The sequence below is a fragment of the Jaculus jaculus genome, chromosome 5 (assembly GCF_020740685.1).
Source record: "Jaculus jaculus isolate mJacJac1 chromosome 5, mJacJac1.mat.Y.cur, whole genome shotgun sequence".
Classification (NCBI taxonomy): Eukaryota; Metazoa; Chordata; class Mammalia; order Rodentia; family Dipodidae; genus Jaculus; species Jaculus jaculus.
Window position 1 is genome coordinate 93660485 of NC_059106.1, and position 20521 is coordinate 93681005.

At 40.8% G+C, this 20521-nt stretch overlaps 1 protein-coding gene across 1 annotated transcript in view; it reads right to left on the reverse strand.

Annotated features, from left to right (window-relative positions):
• Positions 1-20521, reverse strand: part of C5H1orf87 (chromosome 5 C1orf87 homolog) — a 95979-nt gene that overhangs the window by 16286 nt on the left and 59172 nt on the right. Inside the window, 3 exon segments of the mRNA XM_004663201.2 lie at positions 1100-1164; positions 1166-1302; positions 6793-6866. Of these exon segments, the coding sequence (XP_004663258.2) occupies positions 1100-1164; positions 1166-1302; positions 6793-6866 (276 nt within the window).

A 20521-nucleotide genomic window follows, 5' to 3' on the forward strand; every position in this document is an offset into this window, starting at 1 on the left:
ACCAGAGATAAGAGGGGATACAACCTACTATTCTAATAAGCAATAAAATAAAAACACAACATATTGGGTCTGGAGACATGGTTCACATCATGTCAATGGACAAAGTGCCTTTCATTAAAGTGAGTACCTGAATTCTGAACACTAGAATTCTCATAAAAAGCCAGATGTTGTTAGCATGAGAATCTGTGATCCCAGTGAGACCATCTGAGAAGGGTGGTTGAAAAAGGAATTGCCTGGAAGCTGTTGGGCCGGTTAGTCTGGTTAACATAACAGAGAACAACAAAGTGTCCCTCTCTCTAACAAGGTGGAGGTGAGGACCAACATCTGAGGTTGTCCACTAACCTCCACACATGCTGTTGCATCAGCATGTCTGCAGTCACACACATAAACACACATACAAAACAAACATTATAATATATAAAATATGATATCATAAAGAGCCCTGAGAAGCCCGATGCAAGTTGTCCTATGTCTGTCTGGAGACCCTGAAAGCAAATGTTTGAATTCCAAAATAAACTATACTTAGGTACTTATGAGCCAAGTGTACAAGGGTATGATGTTCATAGAAGTTTTGTAGATGGAAATATTAGACCAGGACAGGTATACCCACATAAGAGAGAAAGGCAGGTATGCCTGAAGCAAGGCATGGAGCCAGACTTGGTGTCATACACCTTTAATCCCAGCACAGGCAGGGGATTCATTATGATTGGTTGGGAAATGCTAAGAGAATGATAGCTATAGCAGAGACAGGTCTGGTGGTTAGGGATCAGAGTTTGTTTTGCTAAAGAGTTTGGACTTCAATGAAGGAACAGAAGGTAGCCCCTAGAGTATTTTAAATTGGGGGAATTATAAGTCTGGGCCATGGGTTAGACTGTTAACAGAGTGGAGGAAGGATGTGAGACACTATGAAATTGTCAGCTACTTAGTTGGGGATTCCTGTCCACTTTGTCTTTGTTCCTTGGTTGTACTCAGCATTGAGCCAAGCAAATTTGTTTTATACACACTGTATTAGTTGCTCAAGAAATAAAAGACTGCAAGATATTCATGTTTAGACTAGAACACAGTAAAAGGCATGTGGTCTTTGAAATTCATACTAGACCTGTGTTACTGAGATCACACAAGTAGAGGGCTTTCTCCAGCTTCCTGAACTTGTCTATCCATATCATGTTGTCCAGGATCCTTCATGGCTGGGCTTACAAAAGGCTGGGAGACTGGCCTGATTTTCAGAGAGCTCATAGCATCTTGTGGGGCTGATGTCTCAGCAGAAGGGTTTTCTGGCCACAGCATTTCTTCTGGAGTTTTCTACCAAAACAACATAAGCACTTTATTGGCACACATTCACCACCCAGAGCTTCTCCAGACTCATCCATAAATGCGGCTACCCAATTGAAAGGCTTGACTGACACAAGGAACCAAATCAGACCAGATCAGTAAAGCTGGTTCAGGTTTATTGGCATGGCTCTTGCACAAGGTTCACTGGTCCCAAGATGTGAGGCCAAGGAACTCGATCTGGGACCTAAGGTATAGGTCTTTTAAAGGGGAGGGTGGGGAGAGTGTCGCGAGCACTCTCAAAGGTGATTGGTTGAGAGGATTCCGCCCATGAAGGTCAATAATACTCAGACGCTGGTGTACTCGCAAAGGAGTTTACTGGGATGAAAGTCACACACAAGCAAGTCCAAACTATCACAACTAATATTATAGCTAATATAATATATATCCAAATTATATTCATCACTACTAACACAATATTTCTAGTGAGTCTAAAATGTATACAACCTGATATCGTGAGACTTGGGCTCAACGCGAGACTCGGTCTGTGAGATTTCTGACGTCACAACCTGGCGACGCAGGGTCCGTGCTCCGACTTTCTCTCGGTTTCGCAGTTTTCAAGGCGAGTCTCAGTCGTCTCGGTCGTTCGGACAGCGTGTCGGGCAGATGAATTCGGATCAGTGATGCGTCTCGCGGAGGTCTCAGTCCGGACCGCTGAGCAGCCGTTCAGTCAGTCATAGTGTCGGGAGGACTGGGACAACGGCTGCTAAGCAGCTGGGTTTTTTGTATTTTCCACTACTTATCTAGGGTTGCACACACCTTCTGGTAATCTCTTACTATGTCATTGTACTCAGTTTTTTTCTTAGATTTTTGCTTACAAAGGTTGACTTTGCAATTTTACTCTCACACACAAAGAAAAACAAACTTATTTATCTAAACTGTCCCTGGACCATATGCTGGTCCTTACTTGCTCATAATAGGAGAGATGATGTGTTAGCTACAAACCAAGGGCAGGCTGAGGAAAGTAACTATTTCAAGGGGAAATCAGAGGTCTCCTTATAAGGTTCCAACTAGGGAGGAGGTGGGTAGCAGTTGGCCAGCAGGGGAGTCTTGAAACTGCTGGTCCCAAATATGCTCAGGACTGTGGGTGATAAGGTTATTGCAAGGCATGGCCATCTGCTTAGGTCTTTTGTTCTGAGCATGGTCCTGCCTAACGCCAATAAGTAAGATTTATGGCAGGGTCTGGCTGGCTGTGGAAAGTAAGGGAGGGTTTCAAATATTTGGTATCATGTGGTTGCGTTTTCTAAGGCTGGGTTGGGTAGAAACATATTTTTAGAGAAGGGTGACATAATCACTTTTACTCAATTTTCATATTTTAATTTGTGACTTTCATGAGGCAGAGGACTTTGTACCTGTCTATGGGTACTACCGATGTTTTCAAGCTGTCCTGGTAGAATCTAGAGCCAACAGGCTTGAGAGCAAAGCTATCACCTTCTCAGTGATGAAAGAGTAACTGAAATAGCAGTGATGTTACCTTAGGTGTGTGATATATGTTAAAGAATGTTAAAGTGTGTCCAGTCTACCTATAATTTAACAAGCTGAGGCTCAGAATGTGTAAGCAATTCACTAGGTTTGCACAGGCCTGAGGGTATATTCCCAACAATGAGCAGGGCATAGAGGTATTATCTCATTCACCCTTGTATCCCAACCTCATTCCTAGTTCAAATCAGAGATCTTTGTACAATAAAATAGACAAATGAATCCCAGTAGTGCCACATAAAGCATGCTGCCACCTTCCATGAGAAGGAAGGGCAGGTGTCTATGATCTGATCAACAAAGCCCCACTCTTCCAGGGAGTTCATCTCCCATGGCTAACAGTTTTCATGGTGAAAGGCCCAAGAAACCGGAAGCCCAGAAATACTATCACGCTCCAAAAGGAGCTTTAGCGGGCCCCCACATACCTCAAATTCCAGGCCCTACTCTCTGCTAGGAAGTAAGTAAAAAAATCCTTCTTCTCATTATGTCAGAGCCCGCTCCTGATATAAAACTAAGTTAAAGGGTGTGAGACAGCCCTTGAGGATGGGAAATGAATAATGGAGTAAACCGCTTATTTGGTTTCTGTAAATAGCCCGCACCATAAGCCTTAATAGCCCGCACCATAAGCCTTAGTAGCCCGCACCATAAGCCTTAGCAGCCTGCCTTAAACCACACTTTGTCACCCCCACCCAAGGACCCACGCAAATGCTGACCACCGAGGTCATAGGAAACTGATTAGTCCACGGAGCAGGGGCTTGAACAATTTAAACTAATTGGCTTAGAAACTATGGAGTGGCATAAACTGACTGGCTCGCACCGTGCGGGCTCCTGATGCTAAGAAATGATTGGTTTAATGCACAGTCTTTGTTAGAAATCCTATAAAAACTGTCCCGTTCCTGCATTTGGGGCTCTGCGGTCCTCTACCACTGCGTGGTGTACGACTGTGGGCCCCAGCGCACGTGGAATAAAATCTTCTTGCAGTTTGCATCAAGACTGTTTCTTGTGAGTGATTTGGGGTGTCTCCATATCCGGGCAGAGCATGGGGTCCCCGTTTTGGGGGTCCTACAATGGCTGTAGGGAGTACTGTCATGTGCAATGTGTATAGCTGAGGCACAGGCATTTAGTATAAAATAGGTAAATAAATATATTGCCCATGAATTTTAGAGAAACAGAAAAATAGGAAGTTCCCATCAGATAGAAGGTCAGAAACAGGAAGTCTTAACTTTCTTTGAATCGCTGGTTTTAACTCATTGTTTCATTTCTGCCTAGTTAATATTGACTCATTTTTATCCTTCCTATAAACAAAGGTTGAGTTCTGATCATACAATCCAAATATGCTTTATTAACCATAAAATGATACCTCTAATTTACACCATCTGCATTCACCTAACTTTCAAATGCCTGACATTTTATAGTTTTGAATCTTTCTCAAACTTCTCACATAAGCAGTGAAAGCCTGAAGACTTGAAACTCCCATAGAAGCTGGGTGGGTTATGAGGTCAGTGACAGACAAGTTAGGCTGCTCCAGGATAATGTGAGAATGTGGCTGTTTACAATTCTAGAATGGCACACACAACTGCTCTGACATAAATGACAAGCACTTGGTAAGATTTTATGGATGAATATAAAACAACTGTGCTTGGATAAAATTAATTTGGGGAGAAAGCAGAAAGTTTTCACATAGAAAAGTAGAGGAGTGATTCTTATGCATTTAAAGCGTTTCAGACCATTGTACAAATGGAGAAAACCTTAGAAAATCCGTCCAGGTTAAGTCAAACAATTGTGCATTGTGGTAGATGATGCCAGAGGTCAGAGATGGCCATGGATCTGAGAACTGATTTTAAGGTTCACATCCCTTTAAGCCGCTCCCTCCTTGCCTCCAACTATTAAAGAAGATAAGGGAAGCAGAGATGGATCAGTAAGCAACTAGTAACTACCACATTCTGCATCATTTTTCTCCTATTATGTCAAGAGAAGGCCAAATTCTTTGCTTGTACATAGAATATTCATATTCTTTTTCTTTCTTATCTCACCGTCTTATCTCCTGTCAGCTCTACATATAAATCTTTTCTTGTCCTCCAGACGCATACAATCTGAAACTGGAGATATTTTATGTGTTTCTTTAATTTTTTTTTTACTTATTCATTTATGAGAGAGAGAGAAAGAATAGGAGCACCAGGGCCTCTAGCCACTACAAACAAACTCTAGGTACATGTGCCACCTTGTGCATCTGGCTTACATGGGTACTGGGGAATCACACAGGCAAATGTCCTAACTGCTAATACAACCCTCCAGCCCTGCCTTTCCTTATAAAGCTGTTCCTTCTTGCCACCCATGCCTTGGGCACTTGGGCTTTTACTTTTCAGAACTGTCTCAAACACATGCTGGTGTGTAGGCAAGTGCATGTGTGTGTACATGTAGAGGCCAGAGGATAGCAATGGGTTGTGTAACATCATTCGCCTGGCTAGTGAGCCCCATGGGTCCTCCTTCCATGCCTGCCCAGTGCTGGGATTAGAGGTGTACACCACCATGTCTGATAATTTTATGTGGACACTGGGGATCTAGTCAAGTCTTCATGCTTGCAAGGCAAACACTTTATAGACTGAGCTGTTTCCCTAGCTCTTCATATTCTTTCTGGTTTTTTTTTTTTTTTTTTTTTTTTTTTTTGTGACGCCTTCCCTTTTAGTCAAGGATGGGTAAGAATTTATTCTTAGTCTATCAAGACACACATCACTGGAAATTGTAGCTTTCTTAGTATCTTCCCCAGAGACATGAAGGCAGGGCATATAATATAGTTACTGGTCTATTTTTTGTAGTTAGTGGCTGGCACAAAGTAAGTTCTTGAGATCAACTTGAATAAGTATGTGATAGATAGATGGATGGCTTTTTCCCCTCTGGAACAATAGGAATATCACTTTTATCAACCATCCGTTTCAAGTTTAGTTTTTTGAAAAGTGGGCCAGTAAATTCTGCTTATACAGGGATAAATGGAGTTGATTTTTATAAAAATGCAATAAATTCCTCCAACAAGAAGTGAAATAAAAGAGCAAAATGTACTTTTTTCTAATCTTATTCACAACAGACTTAACACTCAAAGAAAGAAGCATTTGCTGTTGTTCCTTGCATTGCTAGAGGCTTGCCAAAATGATAGTGTTTTCTAAAATGTTTCAATGTGTGAAGTGCATGATGAGACCTCCCATCATGTTAAGATGAATTATGTTCTAATCCAGACATTTTAAAAAACAACAATAGAAAAACTCAGGGTGTTTTCCCTCCCCTTTGGGTTCTTTGAGGTAGGGTATCATTATAGCCCAGGCTGACCTGGAATTCACTATTTACTCAGGGTGGCCTTGAACTTATGGCAATCCTCCTACCTCTGCTTTCCCAATGCTGGGATTTAAAGCATGCACCACCATGCCTGGCTTTTCAGGGTGGTTTTTAATTCTATAATGTCTCCTGGATAAGTACTGGGATATGAAAAGTGGTTTAACTGCTTGCCAGATTTATTTCTCTCTCCCTCTCTCCCTTCCTTCCCTCCCTTTCTTCTTTTTAAAGCATAGCCCGTTGCATTAAAAAAATGATGTTTGGGGAACAGTCACCCTTAGTTTCTGGAAGGTGTACTTAAATTTTTAAAATAAGTCTTATGACCACCCATTTTTTTGATGGCAGTTGATGGAGTGGTGTCAGGCCTTGGAAGCTCACACGTACACATACTACCAGCACAATTTCTTGAGCACATGGCAAACACATCACCAGTGTTAGCAAGAGGTTCTTGTACATCAGCTAGATAATAACCGACCCATGCGCTTATTCCCTGCCTCCTTTTCCTTTGTGAGGTAAGTCCTAAAAACAGTCTGACATCAAGGGAATGGGTGGAAAAAAAAAAACAAAAAAAAACAGGGGAGGGTTCCAGCCAGCAAGAGAGGAGAGAAGAAGGCTTAGGATCTAAGAGGACCTTCTGGAAGGTCTACATGCCCAGGTGCGTACCACATGTTCAGCTTTGCTTTGAGATGTTTCTGGGACGTCAAGCTCCCCTGGGGTGGCTGGGGCTTCACTCTTCCCTAAAAATTAAAGAATAATGGAAGGATTTGAGGTTGGTTTCTCATTCATTACACACATATATGCAAACCAAAGAAAATTCCGAGACCCTGCTGTGTGTTTGATACTGTTAGGTGATGGAATATATTGATGAATAAAAGACCTGGTTCCCAACTTGTGGATTTCAGACCAGGGAAGGCGATACAAATAGCTTCTCAAAAGTATTATTTAAGCATAGTTACCATACATATTACAAAATATGTGATAACAGGAAACATTTATGGGGTATAGACAAGAGTGGTGGGGAATAGAAACTGCTTAGAGGAAGTGACAAAGCCTCATGTTCTGAGAGCTGAGCAGGAATCTTTTGGGCAAAGACCATGGTTATGGTGCTTATGTATGGTTTCCAATCATTTAAGCCCAAGCCTGGCCTTAATGGAAGGCTCTGAAGCATAAAGAAAGAACACTATTTTAGTAGGACAGTCAGCCTCTTCCCATGACCTGGCCTCCTAAGAAGTAAGCACTGGGCTGCTGTTTTGCTCTTTTCACCAAGTCTGCACCAGAAAAATCAGACATAAGCCTTTCTTTTCCTCCTTCTCAGCTCCAGGATGGAGGCAGGTGTGAATACCTCTCCATACAGGGCAACCTCCTAGGCTGGCCTGACTTGTCATATGCTGCTATCTTCATGGACAAAGAGATTCCATTCAATTCAGGTTCAGTGAGGATATTCACTTTCTACTCAGCACTGTCAGCTGACTAGGTGACATATTTATATTACATATATACTTCATATTATAATTATAAATTTATAACTTATATTATAAATTCCTATGGTGACTACACAGCACCAATTTCTGGGAGCCTCAGTGTCAGGGCTGGTATATAATTTAAATATGCCAATAATGTGTTACTTCTGACTCTCTCAATATAACCATTAATGAATCAATCAACAAAATTGGCATGAAGCAATATGATATGGTGGTTAGGACATCAGCTCTGACACTCAGTCTGTGGGATTTGGACCCTGGCTAATTCATGAGATGCTTCACTTTGAGTAGCTTGCTCAATCTCTCTGTGCCTCAGGAACTTTCTGTTAAATGGGGATAATAATACCTATAGGTTATTGTGGTAAGAATTAAGAGTTAAGTCCTCATTCTGTAGGTAGGTAGCCAGGGTTACAGGCCCCAAAAGAATAAACAAATGTCTACATGTCCTGACTGAGCTGATAAACCCAGAGAATTGATAATGAATTGTTTATTACTAATGAGAAGTCCAGAGGACAGAATCAGGGAACTAAGATCTAAGAACCCTTACCAAGGTGTTGGCTGACCATAAGCCTTTGTCATTTTTATTTTATTTTCTTTTGAGGTAGGGTCTTTCTAGCTCAGGCTGACCTGGAATTCACTTTATAGTCTCAGGATTGCCTCAAACTCACAGTGATCCTTCTTCCTCTGCCTCCCAAGTGCTGGGATTAAAGCCACCATGTCCAGCTACCTTTGTTCTTATTTTAACTTCCTGATTCTATCTTTTTAGTGAATCATTTTCCCACCAGCAGGGACCCACATTTCTTTGCCTAACTCATCAACCTATCAAGAGCCCCCGTGTACATTCAAAATAACCAACCAAATCCACCCCCACTTGATACCTAATTTGCAACTCAGGCCCAAGTCACCAAGCATCTGCCCAGAAGCCCTCTAAACTCCAGAGCTTCTTGCTGGACTTTCTTTCCTAAAACCATATCTCAAGCTAGAAGGATGGCTTAGTGGTTAAGGTGCTCTTCTGCAAAGCCAAAGGACCCAGGTTCAATTCCCCAGAACTCACATAAGCCAGATGAATAGGGTGGCACATATTTCTGGAGTTTGTTTGCAATGGTTGAAGGCCCTGGCATGCCCATTCCATCTCTCATCTCTCTCTCTCTTTGTGTCTCAGACAAAACCATATCTTTCTTCACTTGTCCTGTTGTGTCTGCACTCATCATTCTGCATGAGTCACAAGATCAGAACTCAAGAAAGCCAGTGGCATTGTCAGGGTTAAATAACTAAAAAGAATGTATAGCAAATAAATACTGGGAACTAAACAGTGTTATGTCTGTAAGAGTTTTCATAAATAAATTCCTATATCAGGTTTACAGTGCGTTGGTTACAGACTGTTTTAGTACTTTGCTCCCACATTATTATGGAATCTTATTCTTCAATTTATATTTGGAGAAGACTCACGTCTGAATCCTAGCACCCAGCATTAAAATAGGTGCTCAATGCCTGCTTGATGAAAAGATGAATGGCTTGATATTTACAAAGTAAAGTGACTGATACATAGTTCATTTCTCCAAGCCCTTTACCAGCTCTTGGAGAGCAGGAATTTGAGGGTTTGTCTTTGCATTTCCTCATCCTCCCACACCTAAGCCGATGTCACAACAAACCTTCATGGATGTTTAATGAGAGTTATGACAGCAGAAAGTGTAGGTAGTTCCTACGCTATTGAAAATTTGTTTCCATGGGAACTTATCAATACCTAGTAGCTCTGGGACTTGCTCATTTCACCCAGTATGTGAAAGAAAAGTTACTGTTCAATGCTGGTTCAAACTACTCTGAATCATACCTGCAGACTGCTAGAAGAATCCTGGAAGCTTTATTGGGCATAAAGGCAGGAATGTGGATTTTTGAGTCTCAGACAATCATCAACACCAGTCCTGATTGTTTCCTCACCAACAATAAGCTTTTGGATTAGTTCTTTCATTTGTGAAATTATAGCAATTTTTGGTACTATTATGAAGTATGCAAAATACTCAACAATGGAAGATGCTTAGTACAAAATTGTTTTTCTATATGACCTTAAGCATATCTCATAGTCCCCAGGAGAGGATCTAGAATTACTTATGATGTATCTGATATTTTTTGGGGGGAGGTACTGATCAATACATTATATTGTTTGGAATGTGGTCCACAACCTAGGCTTGTCTCTGTCCAGTCCCTCCACACTGTCTTCACTGAGGAGGAACTACAAACTATTTTTCTTTGGTTAAGTTTATCCTTTTCCTTCCTCCCAGCTAATGGCATGTAAAAGGTAATGGCTTGAATATGTAAACATTGTTTGAAGGACTCAAAGCAGAGATTTCCCCCTCCTCTGTTTTTCCTGACACAGCAGGAAAGCTAAGTAAAAGCCATCTGTCTAGTCTGCCAGTTGAAGCTTTGTGCTTGAGGAAATGAACAACTCTGGCTTCTAGAGGTTTCTGGGTGTAGGAAGGGCTGGGTTTTCCCAGGCTCCCAGCAGATCCTGCTAGTCACAGACAGGAGATCACACAAACAATAGTCGAAGCTTCTGTCTGCCCTGTGGATTTGAACTTGGTGTCTTTGGCTGTCCCTGAGACACACCTGGGGATCCATACAAATTACCAGGGCTCATGGATCTGCTCCAGTCCCAGGTAAGGTGGCTCAGATTAGTACTTTGAAAAATATTCCCTAAGTGATTCTACAATGAAATCAGGGTAGAGAACATCAGATTGAAATAAAACGTCTGGTCTCATAGGACCTACCTAGTGAATGAAGTTTTTATAAGAACCATACTAATTTATGTGTCAAATGTTCATAAATGGTAGGCATTTCCCATGTAATCTAAGGAATAACTGTGAGGAAGAAACTAGTCCTATTTGCAAGGCAGCATGACAGTTAAGTAAAATCATGAGCACAAAAAAAGTTACGGTGAGGGTACATGTTTCTAACCAGGGGTGGTTGGCATATTCATTTTCTGAGAGGAAAGGGTAGCAAGGCACAAGGAGAAGGGGAGAGAAATTAAGGTTCAAGGAGCTACAAGGAGCCTGGTTGTGGTATGGTATTGATGTCAATGTTTGTTTAGCATCCAGCACTCTTTCCTTTTCTGAGGAGTCTTCTTTTCTAGAGAGAGCAACCGTGTTTTCCTCAGTGGGAACCCTGTTAGTCTCACCCAGTGCATTCTGGCATGGTTAGATTGACCTCCAGCCCTAGTTCAGAGCTTGTTCTGGTTGGTCCAAGTCTCTGAGTATACCAACACCTGTCTTGGTTCTAAGATGGACATCAAACTCAGGCTTAGCCTGTGGTAGGAGAGGTAATACTTGCTACTTATATTGCAAAGCTCCCTCCTTGGCAGGATACATAACAACTGTGCACATGTAGTGACCATAGATGCTGTTGCTGTTTTTTTGCTATGGTCCAAGGAGTGCCTGAAGCAATAGGAGGTGGCATAGACAGCCCAGTGATGATGTCAACACCAGGTAAAGCAAAGTGGAAGCAGAAGAAAGCAAATCCTTGATTTTCACATTTGTTCCAGTGGTCAGTCTCTCTCTCTCTCTCTCTTTCTCTCTCTCTTTGTGTGTGTGTCCAGGTGCACATAATCTGGAGTGCACATGTGATAGAATAGACATGAGGAGGTCAGAGAACAACTTTTGGTGTTAATTCAAACTTTCCACCTTATTTGAGGCAAAGTTTCTTGTTCACTGCTGCATTCACCAGTCTAGCTAGTCTGCCACCTTCCAGAATATTCTCCTGTCTCTGCTTCCCATGTTGCTGTTGGCATGTTGGGATTGTAGGTACATCTGTCTTTATGTATGTTTTGTGGATCTGAATTCAGGTACTTATGTTTCACCCACTGTTGCAGTCAGGTTCCCATTGTTGGCAGAAACCACCTGACCAAGAGCAGCTTTTAGAAAAAGCAAAGGGGCGGGAGTATTTTGGCTTACAGACTCAGGGGAAGCTCCATGATGGCAGAGGAAAATGATGGCATGAACAGTAGGTGAACATCACCTCCTGGCCACCATCAGGTGAACAATAACAACAGGAGAGTGTGCCAAACACTGACTGGCAAAAGGAAACTGGCTATAAACCCATAAGCCCACAGCCAACAATATACTCCCTCCAGGAGGCATTAATTCCCAAATATCCATCAGCTGGGAACCTAACATTCAGAACACATAAGTTTATGGGGGACACCTGAATCAAACCAACCCATTCCCCATGGAATGCAGTCAGTCCAACTTTAAAAGTCTCTATATTTTTTATCAATTCTAATTACGTTCAAACATCCCCATGGTCCAAGGTCTTTTAACTGAGCCATAACACCAAAAAAAAAAAAAAAAAAAATCCCCAAAACCTATTATGGCATAGAATAAACATTCACACTGCAAAAGATAGCATTGGGCATATCAGACAGATATTCAACCGATACAAGATTTAAACAGGGCAAACATCAAATTCTGCAGCTCAAAGTCCAGCAATTCTAGTTAGTGACAAATCTCCAAGTCCAATAATTCTAACCAGCAACAACTCTCTGGAGTTCCAGTTTCCCCCTCCAGCTAGGCTACTCACAGTATATATATGCTTCTGTTTCTCTTATAGCCCATATTCATGGGTTCAGGAATCAAAGGGTGGAAATGGGAATGGTGCCACTTACCATCACCCCAAGTGACCCATTAGCTAAATTTTTGCTTCCTGTTCTGGCAACCTTACACTCTGCTGGCCCAGAAGTCTTGGTGCCAGAGGAGAGAGTGCTTTTGCAAGGAGGCAAAAAGAACATTCTATTGAACTGGAAGCTAAGACTTCCCCCTGGCCACTTTGGGCTCCTGATGCCCTGGAGTGAACAGGCTGAGAAAGGAGTTACAGTGATAGCAGGGATGATTGATCCAGACTACCAGGGGGAAATTGGACTGCTCCTCCACAATGGAGGCAAGGAAGAGTATGTCTGGAGTGCAGGAGATCCTTTAGGATGTCTCTTAGTGTTACCGTGACCTGTATCAAAGTCAATGGATAGCTATAGCAACCCAATCAAGGTAGTGTGATAAATGGCCCAGATCCTTCAAGAATGAAGGTATGGGTCACCCCTCCAGGTGAAGAACTAGGACCTGCTGAGGTGCTTGCTGAAGGTAGAGGAAGTACAGAATGGGTAGTTGAAGAAGGCAGTTACAAATACCAGCTAAGGCCATGTGATCAGTTACAAAAAACGAGGACTGTAATTGCTATTTCTGTCCTCCCTTGATACGAGTGTTTGTACAAATCTATACCAATACTAAGATTACATCAGTAGCTAACTGTTGTTGAATTTATATTATGTTAGAGACTAAGCATTCCTCAAAGAATCTTACTTTGTATTGTGGGAAAGATTGTGCATTTCCCGTTGTACGTGGGATAGTTATACCATGTTAGGCTGAATTATGAGCTTGTTACTGTTTTCATTTGGAAATTAAGTATGATGTAAGAAGATATGGTTTGGTGCCAAGTTGACAAGGGGTGGACTTGTGATAGTTAAGGTGTTGTCAACGTATCTGTTTAGTAACCCACAGAAATCCCTTTCTAGCAGGTCTCTGAGGTTGCTTCCAGGAAGGATTAACTGAAGGAGGGAGTCCTCCTCTAGAGTGAGCCCTTCCTCCAGAGTGGGTGGTGCCTTTCAGAGGGGGACTTTATATAAGAAAGCTCTGGGTGAAAGAGCTCCTTCCTTCCACGTGGCTGCAGGAGCTGCTTGCTGCCTTCCAGCATGGATTGAAGACCAGCATCAACTGAAGACCTGCATGGATTGAAAACCAGCGACTCCTCAGGACGCCTCCAGGCCTTCAGTGTCAGATTGGGACTGTTGAGGCATCTAACCACATGGACTGAGCAGCTGCCAGGTTCCTTGATTCTCAGGCCTGCAACTGCTATTTGGACTGCTGTAAACTAATCCAATAAATTCCATTTTTAATATAATTTATTCTAGTGGTTCTGTTCCTTTCGAGATCACTGACTACTTCACCTACTGAGCCATTTCCCCAGACCTCTATATGTCTGCAGGTCTTTGTGCTAGTACCAGGTACATATTGTCACTAGATCTCTGTGGCGTATTTTGAGGTTCGCTACTGTGACACCTCTAGCTGTGTTCTTTCTCTTTAGGGATTCCTTTGGCTACTTGTGGTCTTTTTGTGTTTCCATATGAATTCTTTGATTTTTTTTTTTTTTTCTAGTTCTGTGAGCAATGTCTTTGGCATTCTGATGGGAATTACTTTGAATCTGTTGGTTACTTTTGGTCATATAGCTATTTTCACAGTATCACTTCTGCCAATTCAGCAGCATAGAAGGTCTTCCCACCATCTAGTGTCCAGCCTCTAATGTTTTCATTGTAGCAGTCTTTCACTTTTCATGCTAGGTTATTTCTAGGGTACTTTATTTTTTGGAGTTATTGTGAGTAGGATATTTTTCCTAATTTCTTTCTCTATAAGTTCATTATTGGTATATAGGAAGGCTACTGATTTTTGTATGTTGTCTTTGTCTTTTGAAATTTTATGGAAAGTGTTAATAAATCTAAGAGTTTCTTAGTTGACTATTGGCTATTTTTGGTGTAGCATCATGTTATTTACAGATAGGGATAGTTTGAGTTTCTCATTTCTTATCACTTTTATCCCTTTTATGTCTTTCTCTTGTCTGATTGCTCAAGACAAAATTCTGAGCACTATATTTAATAAGAGTGAAGAGAGTGCACATTCTTGCAGGTCCCTGATTTTTGAGGAAATGCTTTGAGTTCCCCCCAATTAGAATATTACAGGCTATAGACTTGTAATATAGGGCTTTTATATATTTGGATATTTTTATTTTTAAATTTAATTTATTAGTTTTCTTTTCAGCAAATACAGGCAGTTTGGTACCATTGTTTAGGCTCATCCATGATCTACCCCCTCCCGTTGGACCCTCCTTGTTGATGCAAATGGGTCGTGCATTGTGGAGTTAGCCCACAGTTATTGGTACGATAAATATCTCTGCATATCATGACCCAACATGTTACTCTGACATTCTTTCCGCCCCCTCTTCCGCAAAATTTCCCTGAGCCATGTTGGGTTCATTTTTGGTCTGCTTCAGTGCTGAGGTGTTGGGGGCCTCTGAGGCTCTGGCTCTCTGATTTGGTAGGAGTTGATTTTTCTCTGTGTTGGTCTCCTTCCCCTTTGTGCTGGTATCCGGTTCATCAGGAAAACATCACCCTTGCTTGTTTCGCCAATTGTCCTTAGTTTCAGTTGGGCCCCTTTTGAGGTATGTTGGGGTAGCTCTCTCCTTAGGATCTGCATCTATCTGAAAAAGAGAAGCAGATTCTCCAACGGAGAGTAAATTAGCACCTGGAAAATTGAGATAACAATTACTTTTTTGATAGAGAGTTTGATAGGTGTAGGCCCTCTTGTAGCCCATGATTGACGGTAGCTTGATATTGGGGAGTGGGCTTATGTTTGGGTATGGTTCTGATTTGTTTCCCAGCTCCAGCTATGGGTCTCGTACCACTGAGGGGATCAGTTAGCCAAATCAAGAGCAGTTGGTTTTTAATTTTTTTTGTTTATTTTTATTTATTTATTTGAGAGTGACAGAGAGAGAGAGAGAGAGAGAGAGAGAGAGAGAGAGAGAGAGAGAGAGAGGCAGATAGAGATAGAGATAGAGATAGAGATAGAGAGAGAATGGGCAAGCCAGGACTTCCAGACACTGCAAATGAACTCCAGATACATGCACCCCCTTGTGCATCTGGCTAACGTGGGTCCTGGGGAATTGAGCCTCGAACCAGTGTCCTTAGGCTTCACAGGCAAGCGCTTAACCGTTAAGCCACCTCTCCAGCCCATATTTGGATATTTTTAATCTATTCCTAATTTGATCATGACTTTTATCATGAAAGCATGTTGAATTTTGTCAAATTCCTTTTATATGCATCTATGGAGATGATCATGTGATTTTTATCCTAAGTTTATTTATATAGTCTATTGTATTTATTGATTTGCATATATTAAACCAAACTTGCATTCCTTGGATGAAGCTCACTTGGGCATGATGTATGATCTTTTTAATATGTTCTTGCATTTGGTTTGTGAGTATCTGGTTGAGATTTTGTTTGCATCTATGATAATCAGGGAAAATGAGCTATAATTTTCTTTTACAATTGTGCCTTTATCCATTTTTGGTATCAGGACTATACTGGCTTCATAGAATGAACTTGGTATTGTTTCTTCACTTTCTATTTTGTGGAATAATTTGAAAAGTGCTGGCATTAGGTCTTCCTTAAAAAAATGATAAAATTCAATAGTGAATCCATATGGTCTTATGTTTTATTTGTGGAAGACTTTTAATTACAGCTTCAATGTCATGGCTTATAATGGGTCTGTTTAAATTATTTATAACTTCTTGCTTTAATTTTGGTAAGTCATATGTGCATCTAGAAATTTATCCATTTTTTTAAAGATGTTCAGCTTTTGGAAATATTAGTTTGCGAAACATTCTCTGATGATGCTCTGGATTTCAGTGGAGTCTGCTGTAGCAATATTCTTATTGTTCCTAATTTTGTTAACTTGGATCTTCTCTTTTATTTTCATCCATTCAAGTAAGGTCTTATCAATCTTTTCAACTTTTTCAAATAATCAACTTTGTTTTATTTTTTCCTTTAGGCTCTATTTCATGGATTTCACCCTAATCTTTTGTTATTTTGCCATCTACTAGATTTGCGGTTGGTTTCTTGTGTTTTCAAAAGTCAAAACAATAAAGAACAAAAAGCTACAAGCAGACAAACAAAAATAGAAGCAACAACAACAAAATGGGTGTTTACCTGATATAGTAGGTACTGGTCTAAGTTTTTTTCTCCTTCAGTGTGATGATGTGATTTTTCCCTCCTCTCAGATTATGGTTTTTTTTTTTTTTTTTTTTTTTTTTGATTTTTCAAGGTAGGGTTTCACTCTAGCCCATGCTGACCTGTAATTCACTATGGAATCTCAGGGTGGCCTCGAACTCGTAGCGATCCTCCTACCTCTGCCGCCCGAGTGCTGGGATTAAAGGTGTGTGCCACCACGCCTGGCTTACGTTATGTTTTATATGAGTTTCCAGAGGTAGCAGGTGACGTTCTGCCTAGAGATGGTCAGTCAAATGAAGCTTGAAGACCTTTCAGAGGAGAAAGTCTTCCATAAATGAAAACTTTCTGGTAGGCTTTCCTGGGCTGGGACAGCCTGCCTCCTAGGCCAGATGCCAGCCAGTCCCTTGTGAGTATGGGATTAAAACTTCCACTGCCAGGCCAGGGCTTCTGTGGTTCAGATGCTGAAAGAATGTAGAAGTCCCATGTACTGCTTTGTTTGCCTGTAGTACTAGGTTGTCCTGAGACAGTGATGGGGAGGAATGGCTTCTCTGGTTGCCAGATTCCTGCTCAGATGTCCTGGCCTCAGTGAGTAATCCTTCCCTTGTGCTTAGTCTGTTCAGATCTGCACTCATTTCACATTTCACCCATCAGGAGTTTCTTTCAAGGTTCTTTAGGCTGCTTCACCATGCAGTTCATTTCTGGTGACAGTCACTGCCATCCATGAGGTGTGGTGGCTGAGGCAGCATTGCCCTGGGACAGCTGTGGGACTCTGGAAGCAGTGTTGGCCCATCTGGGGCTGCTGTGTCTGCAGGCCTAGGGTGTCTATAGCACCTGGGGAATAGCTGTGGCATCTGGAGGCAGCTACAGCCCAGGCCATGTGCTGGGAGATGACCATGGGGCTCTTGGACATGGATACTTCAGGTAGACCTGCAGCAGCGGTGGCCAGCTGTTCCTTTGTTGTCAAAGTCACTGATGATGTTGTTTCAATTCAAAGTTAATGGGGGGAGGCAGTTAAGGCTCTTCTCTGCAGAGTGCCTCCAGGGGGAGCAGCGTTGGAGTTCCTATGCAGGGAGGTTATAATGGAGAGAAATTACTTTGTCAGTGTGTCCTAGTCACGGATTGGTGTTGATGGTTTGGTGTGGTGGCAGAGCTGCTCTGGGACCTCTGCTTCAGCGATGTAGCTCTCCACGCCTCACACGCGCTGCTACTTCACTCACCTGGAAGCCGCCGTTGCATCCAAACTTCCATTAAACCTATCAGGGTTTCATACTTTGTTCTTTTTGTCAGTCTGACTATTCCATTTGATTTCTTTTGGTAGATTCAAATTATAAGCTGAGGATAATCTGTTTTGTCTGATTCCAACATATTAATAATAGTAATTTCAAAATCCATGTACTGTTTGCATCATTCCTGGATATTAATAGATGGTAGATATTTCATATGGAAAACATAGATGTTTTTATGATATTATTTTCTTCTACAGAGCACTCATTTCCTCATACCTATTGGTAGTTTAATTTGAATTCCAAAGAAGAGCCTTCAAAGAAATTTTCTTTTGTATTTTATCAAGTATCCTAGTTGCTCTTGCCAAGAAGTTCAGTCACCATGTCATTAGTGCCCATCACAGCTATTAAGTATTTATGTGAAAACCATATATATGATATATATATATATATATATATATATGTATATATATATAATTTTTATGATTTTAAATTAGATAAAGTTTATTTAAAAGGCAGTATGTATAAAATGATGAGTCATTTTAATCAAGTCATTATAATACCTTTGAGTCAAAAGTGTCCCTAAAAATAATAAAATAAAGTACAAGGCTGGAGAGATTGCTTAGTGGTTAAGGCACCTGCCTGGGAAGCCTAAGGATTTAGGTTTTATTCCCCAGTACGCACATAAACCAGATGCACATGGTGGCACATACATCGGGAGTTTGTTTGCAGTGGCTAGAGTCCCTGGTGCACCCATTCTCCCTTTCCCTCTCTGTAATAAATAAAATAAAAAATAACATTATATATGCCCAAAATGACTAGCATTATTTACTATATAACAAACCTTCTTCCCTTTCATAATATTTGTCTGTGGGGCTAGAGAACAGATGAATGAAATATCTCATCGAGTAGTCATAGGTCCAATGATCCAGACATTGGAAAAGACTAAGACATTAATGTTTTCAGTCACCAGCAGACCACCACACATCACTGTCCCACAAACCCCACTGCTATCTAGAGAGTAAAATGTTCACTACATAAAGTAACACTAGCTCCTAGACTCTGGAGTAGTATACCTATGTGTAGTATGCCTTCCACAGCCTCAAGGACAGTTGCTGCTTTTATCACCAAGGTCTGGATTACCTCACTGTAGTAGAATGAACACCCAAGTAGTATTGTCAAGTCATATCCACCAGTACCTTGACTCTTACTTGTAAAAAACCCTTTACAGATGTCATTAAGATGAGACCATTTTAGATCAGGGTATGGTATAAGTGAAATGACTTGAAAAATCTGTAACAAACAGGAGAAGATACTGGATACAGAGATACAGGGGAAACAGAAGGAGGCCATGAGAAGATAAAACAGAGACTGAGATGACACGGTAATAGCTTAGGGAGTCCTAAGGCAATTAGAGGATAGAAGAGGCCATAAGTGACCCTTCCTTAGAGGCTTTAGCACAAATATTCCCGATGATATCTTGATTTCATAGTTATAAACACCATAACTGTGAAGGAAATAAAAATTATGTTAAGTCCCAAGACTTTGGAATCTGTTACAGGAGCATCAAAGAGGAATACATTATCCATCCTCTTCTTTATCCTTTTTACCTTTTGATTCTCATAAACTAATTCCATATACTGACTTCTATGATTGAAGTACTAAGGTGAGGTTCCATGGTGCAATGGATAGCATTCTGGACTCTGAAATACCTGATAAGATTTCTATTTGTTCACTTACTACAGGCTAATATATTCAACCTACAACATGTTGTGCATGTGTGCACATGCATGGACAGGCACACACACATACACATACATACAGTATCTTGTATTATTATGCAAAATGCATGATGGATGCAATAAATAGAGAAATTACAACAACAGATTAATATCAATGCATATTTTTCACCTGTCACATTTAAAACTGGCTAATTGCTAAATATTTTGCACAGCTCATCTTCATAATTTCACTTAATAATATGTTTTAGAAGTTATTCTGAAGAAGCCTAGTCATGTTATTTTGCAACTACGCCATCATTTTATGAGTGTGTCTCACTGTACTTTAAATAAAGAGCCCCTGAAAGATTGTTTGCTTCCATTTTTAAAACAGTCAAAAAATATTTTATATCAAACATTACATACATATTTTTTCTGTAATATACACATATGACATTTGGTTATATATCAGAATAAGTACCTAGCTGAAGGATTCCCAAATCAAAGAGACTACAATTCTTGCAAATAATACCAACTTCTTTTGTAAGAATGCCAAATTCTTCTTAAAAGGATACCACAGGGCTAGGGAGATGGTGCAGCTGGTTGAAGTGCTTGGAGACCTACGATGGTCTAAGGTTACTTGAGTTTGATCCCTAGAATACACATAAAAATCCAGGCATAGACATGCACACATGTAATTCCAGGACAAGAACTGCTGGGGCTTACTGTTCAACCAGTTTGATATAAAATGGCAGCTCCAAATTGAGAGAGGGATTCTGTCTCAAGGAAACAATGAGGGATGTCTCCTCTGCCCTCCACATGCATTCACATAAGGCTCACACACATCTGCCCATATATGTTGATACAGTGTACACATACCACCTATGTGATAAACTGCACAAACTACAAACACATGCTAAGATTGTTTATCTTAGGAAAATGTCTTGTGATAAAATAAAACTTGGATAATTATGCCTTTTATGATCCAACTAACCTAAAACAATAGCTATTAAAGTAATTCTTTATTGGTAACATTTCCAGGACTGGTGATGTGAAATCCAGAGCAAATAAACCCCTCATCCTATTTAACAACAGTGCTAAGAAATGGGAAAGACAAATGTCTCTTAGGAGCTAAAAAATAATGGAATTCAC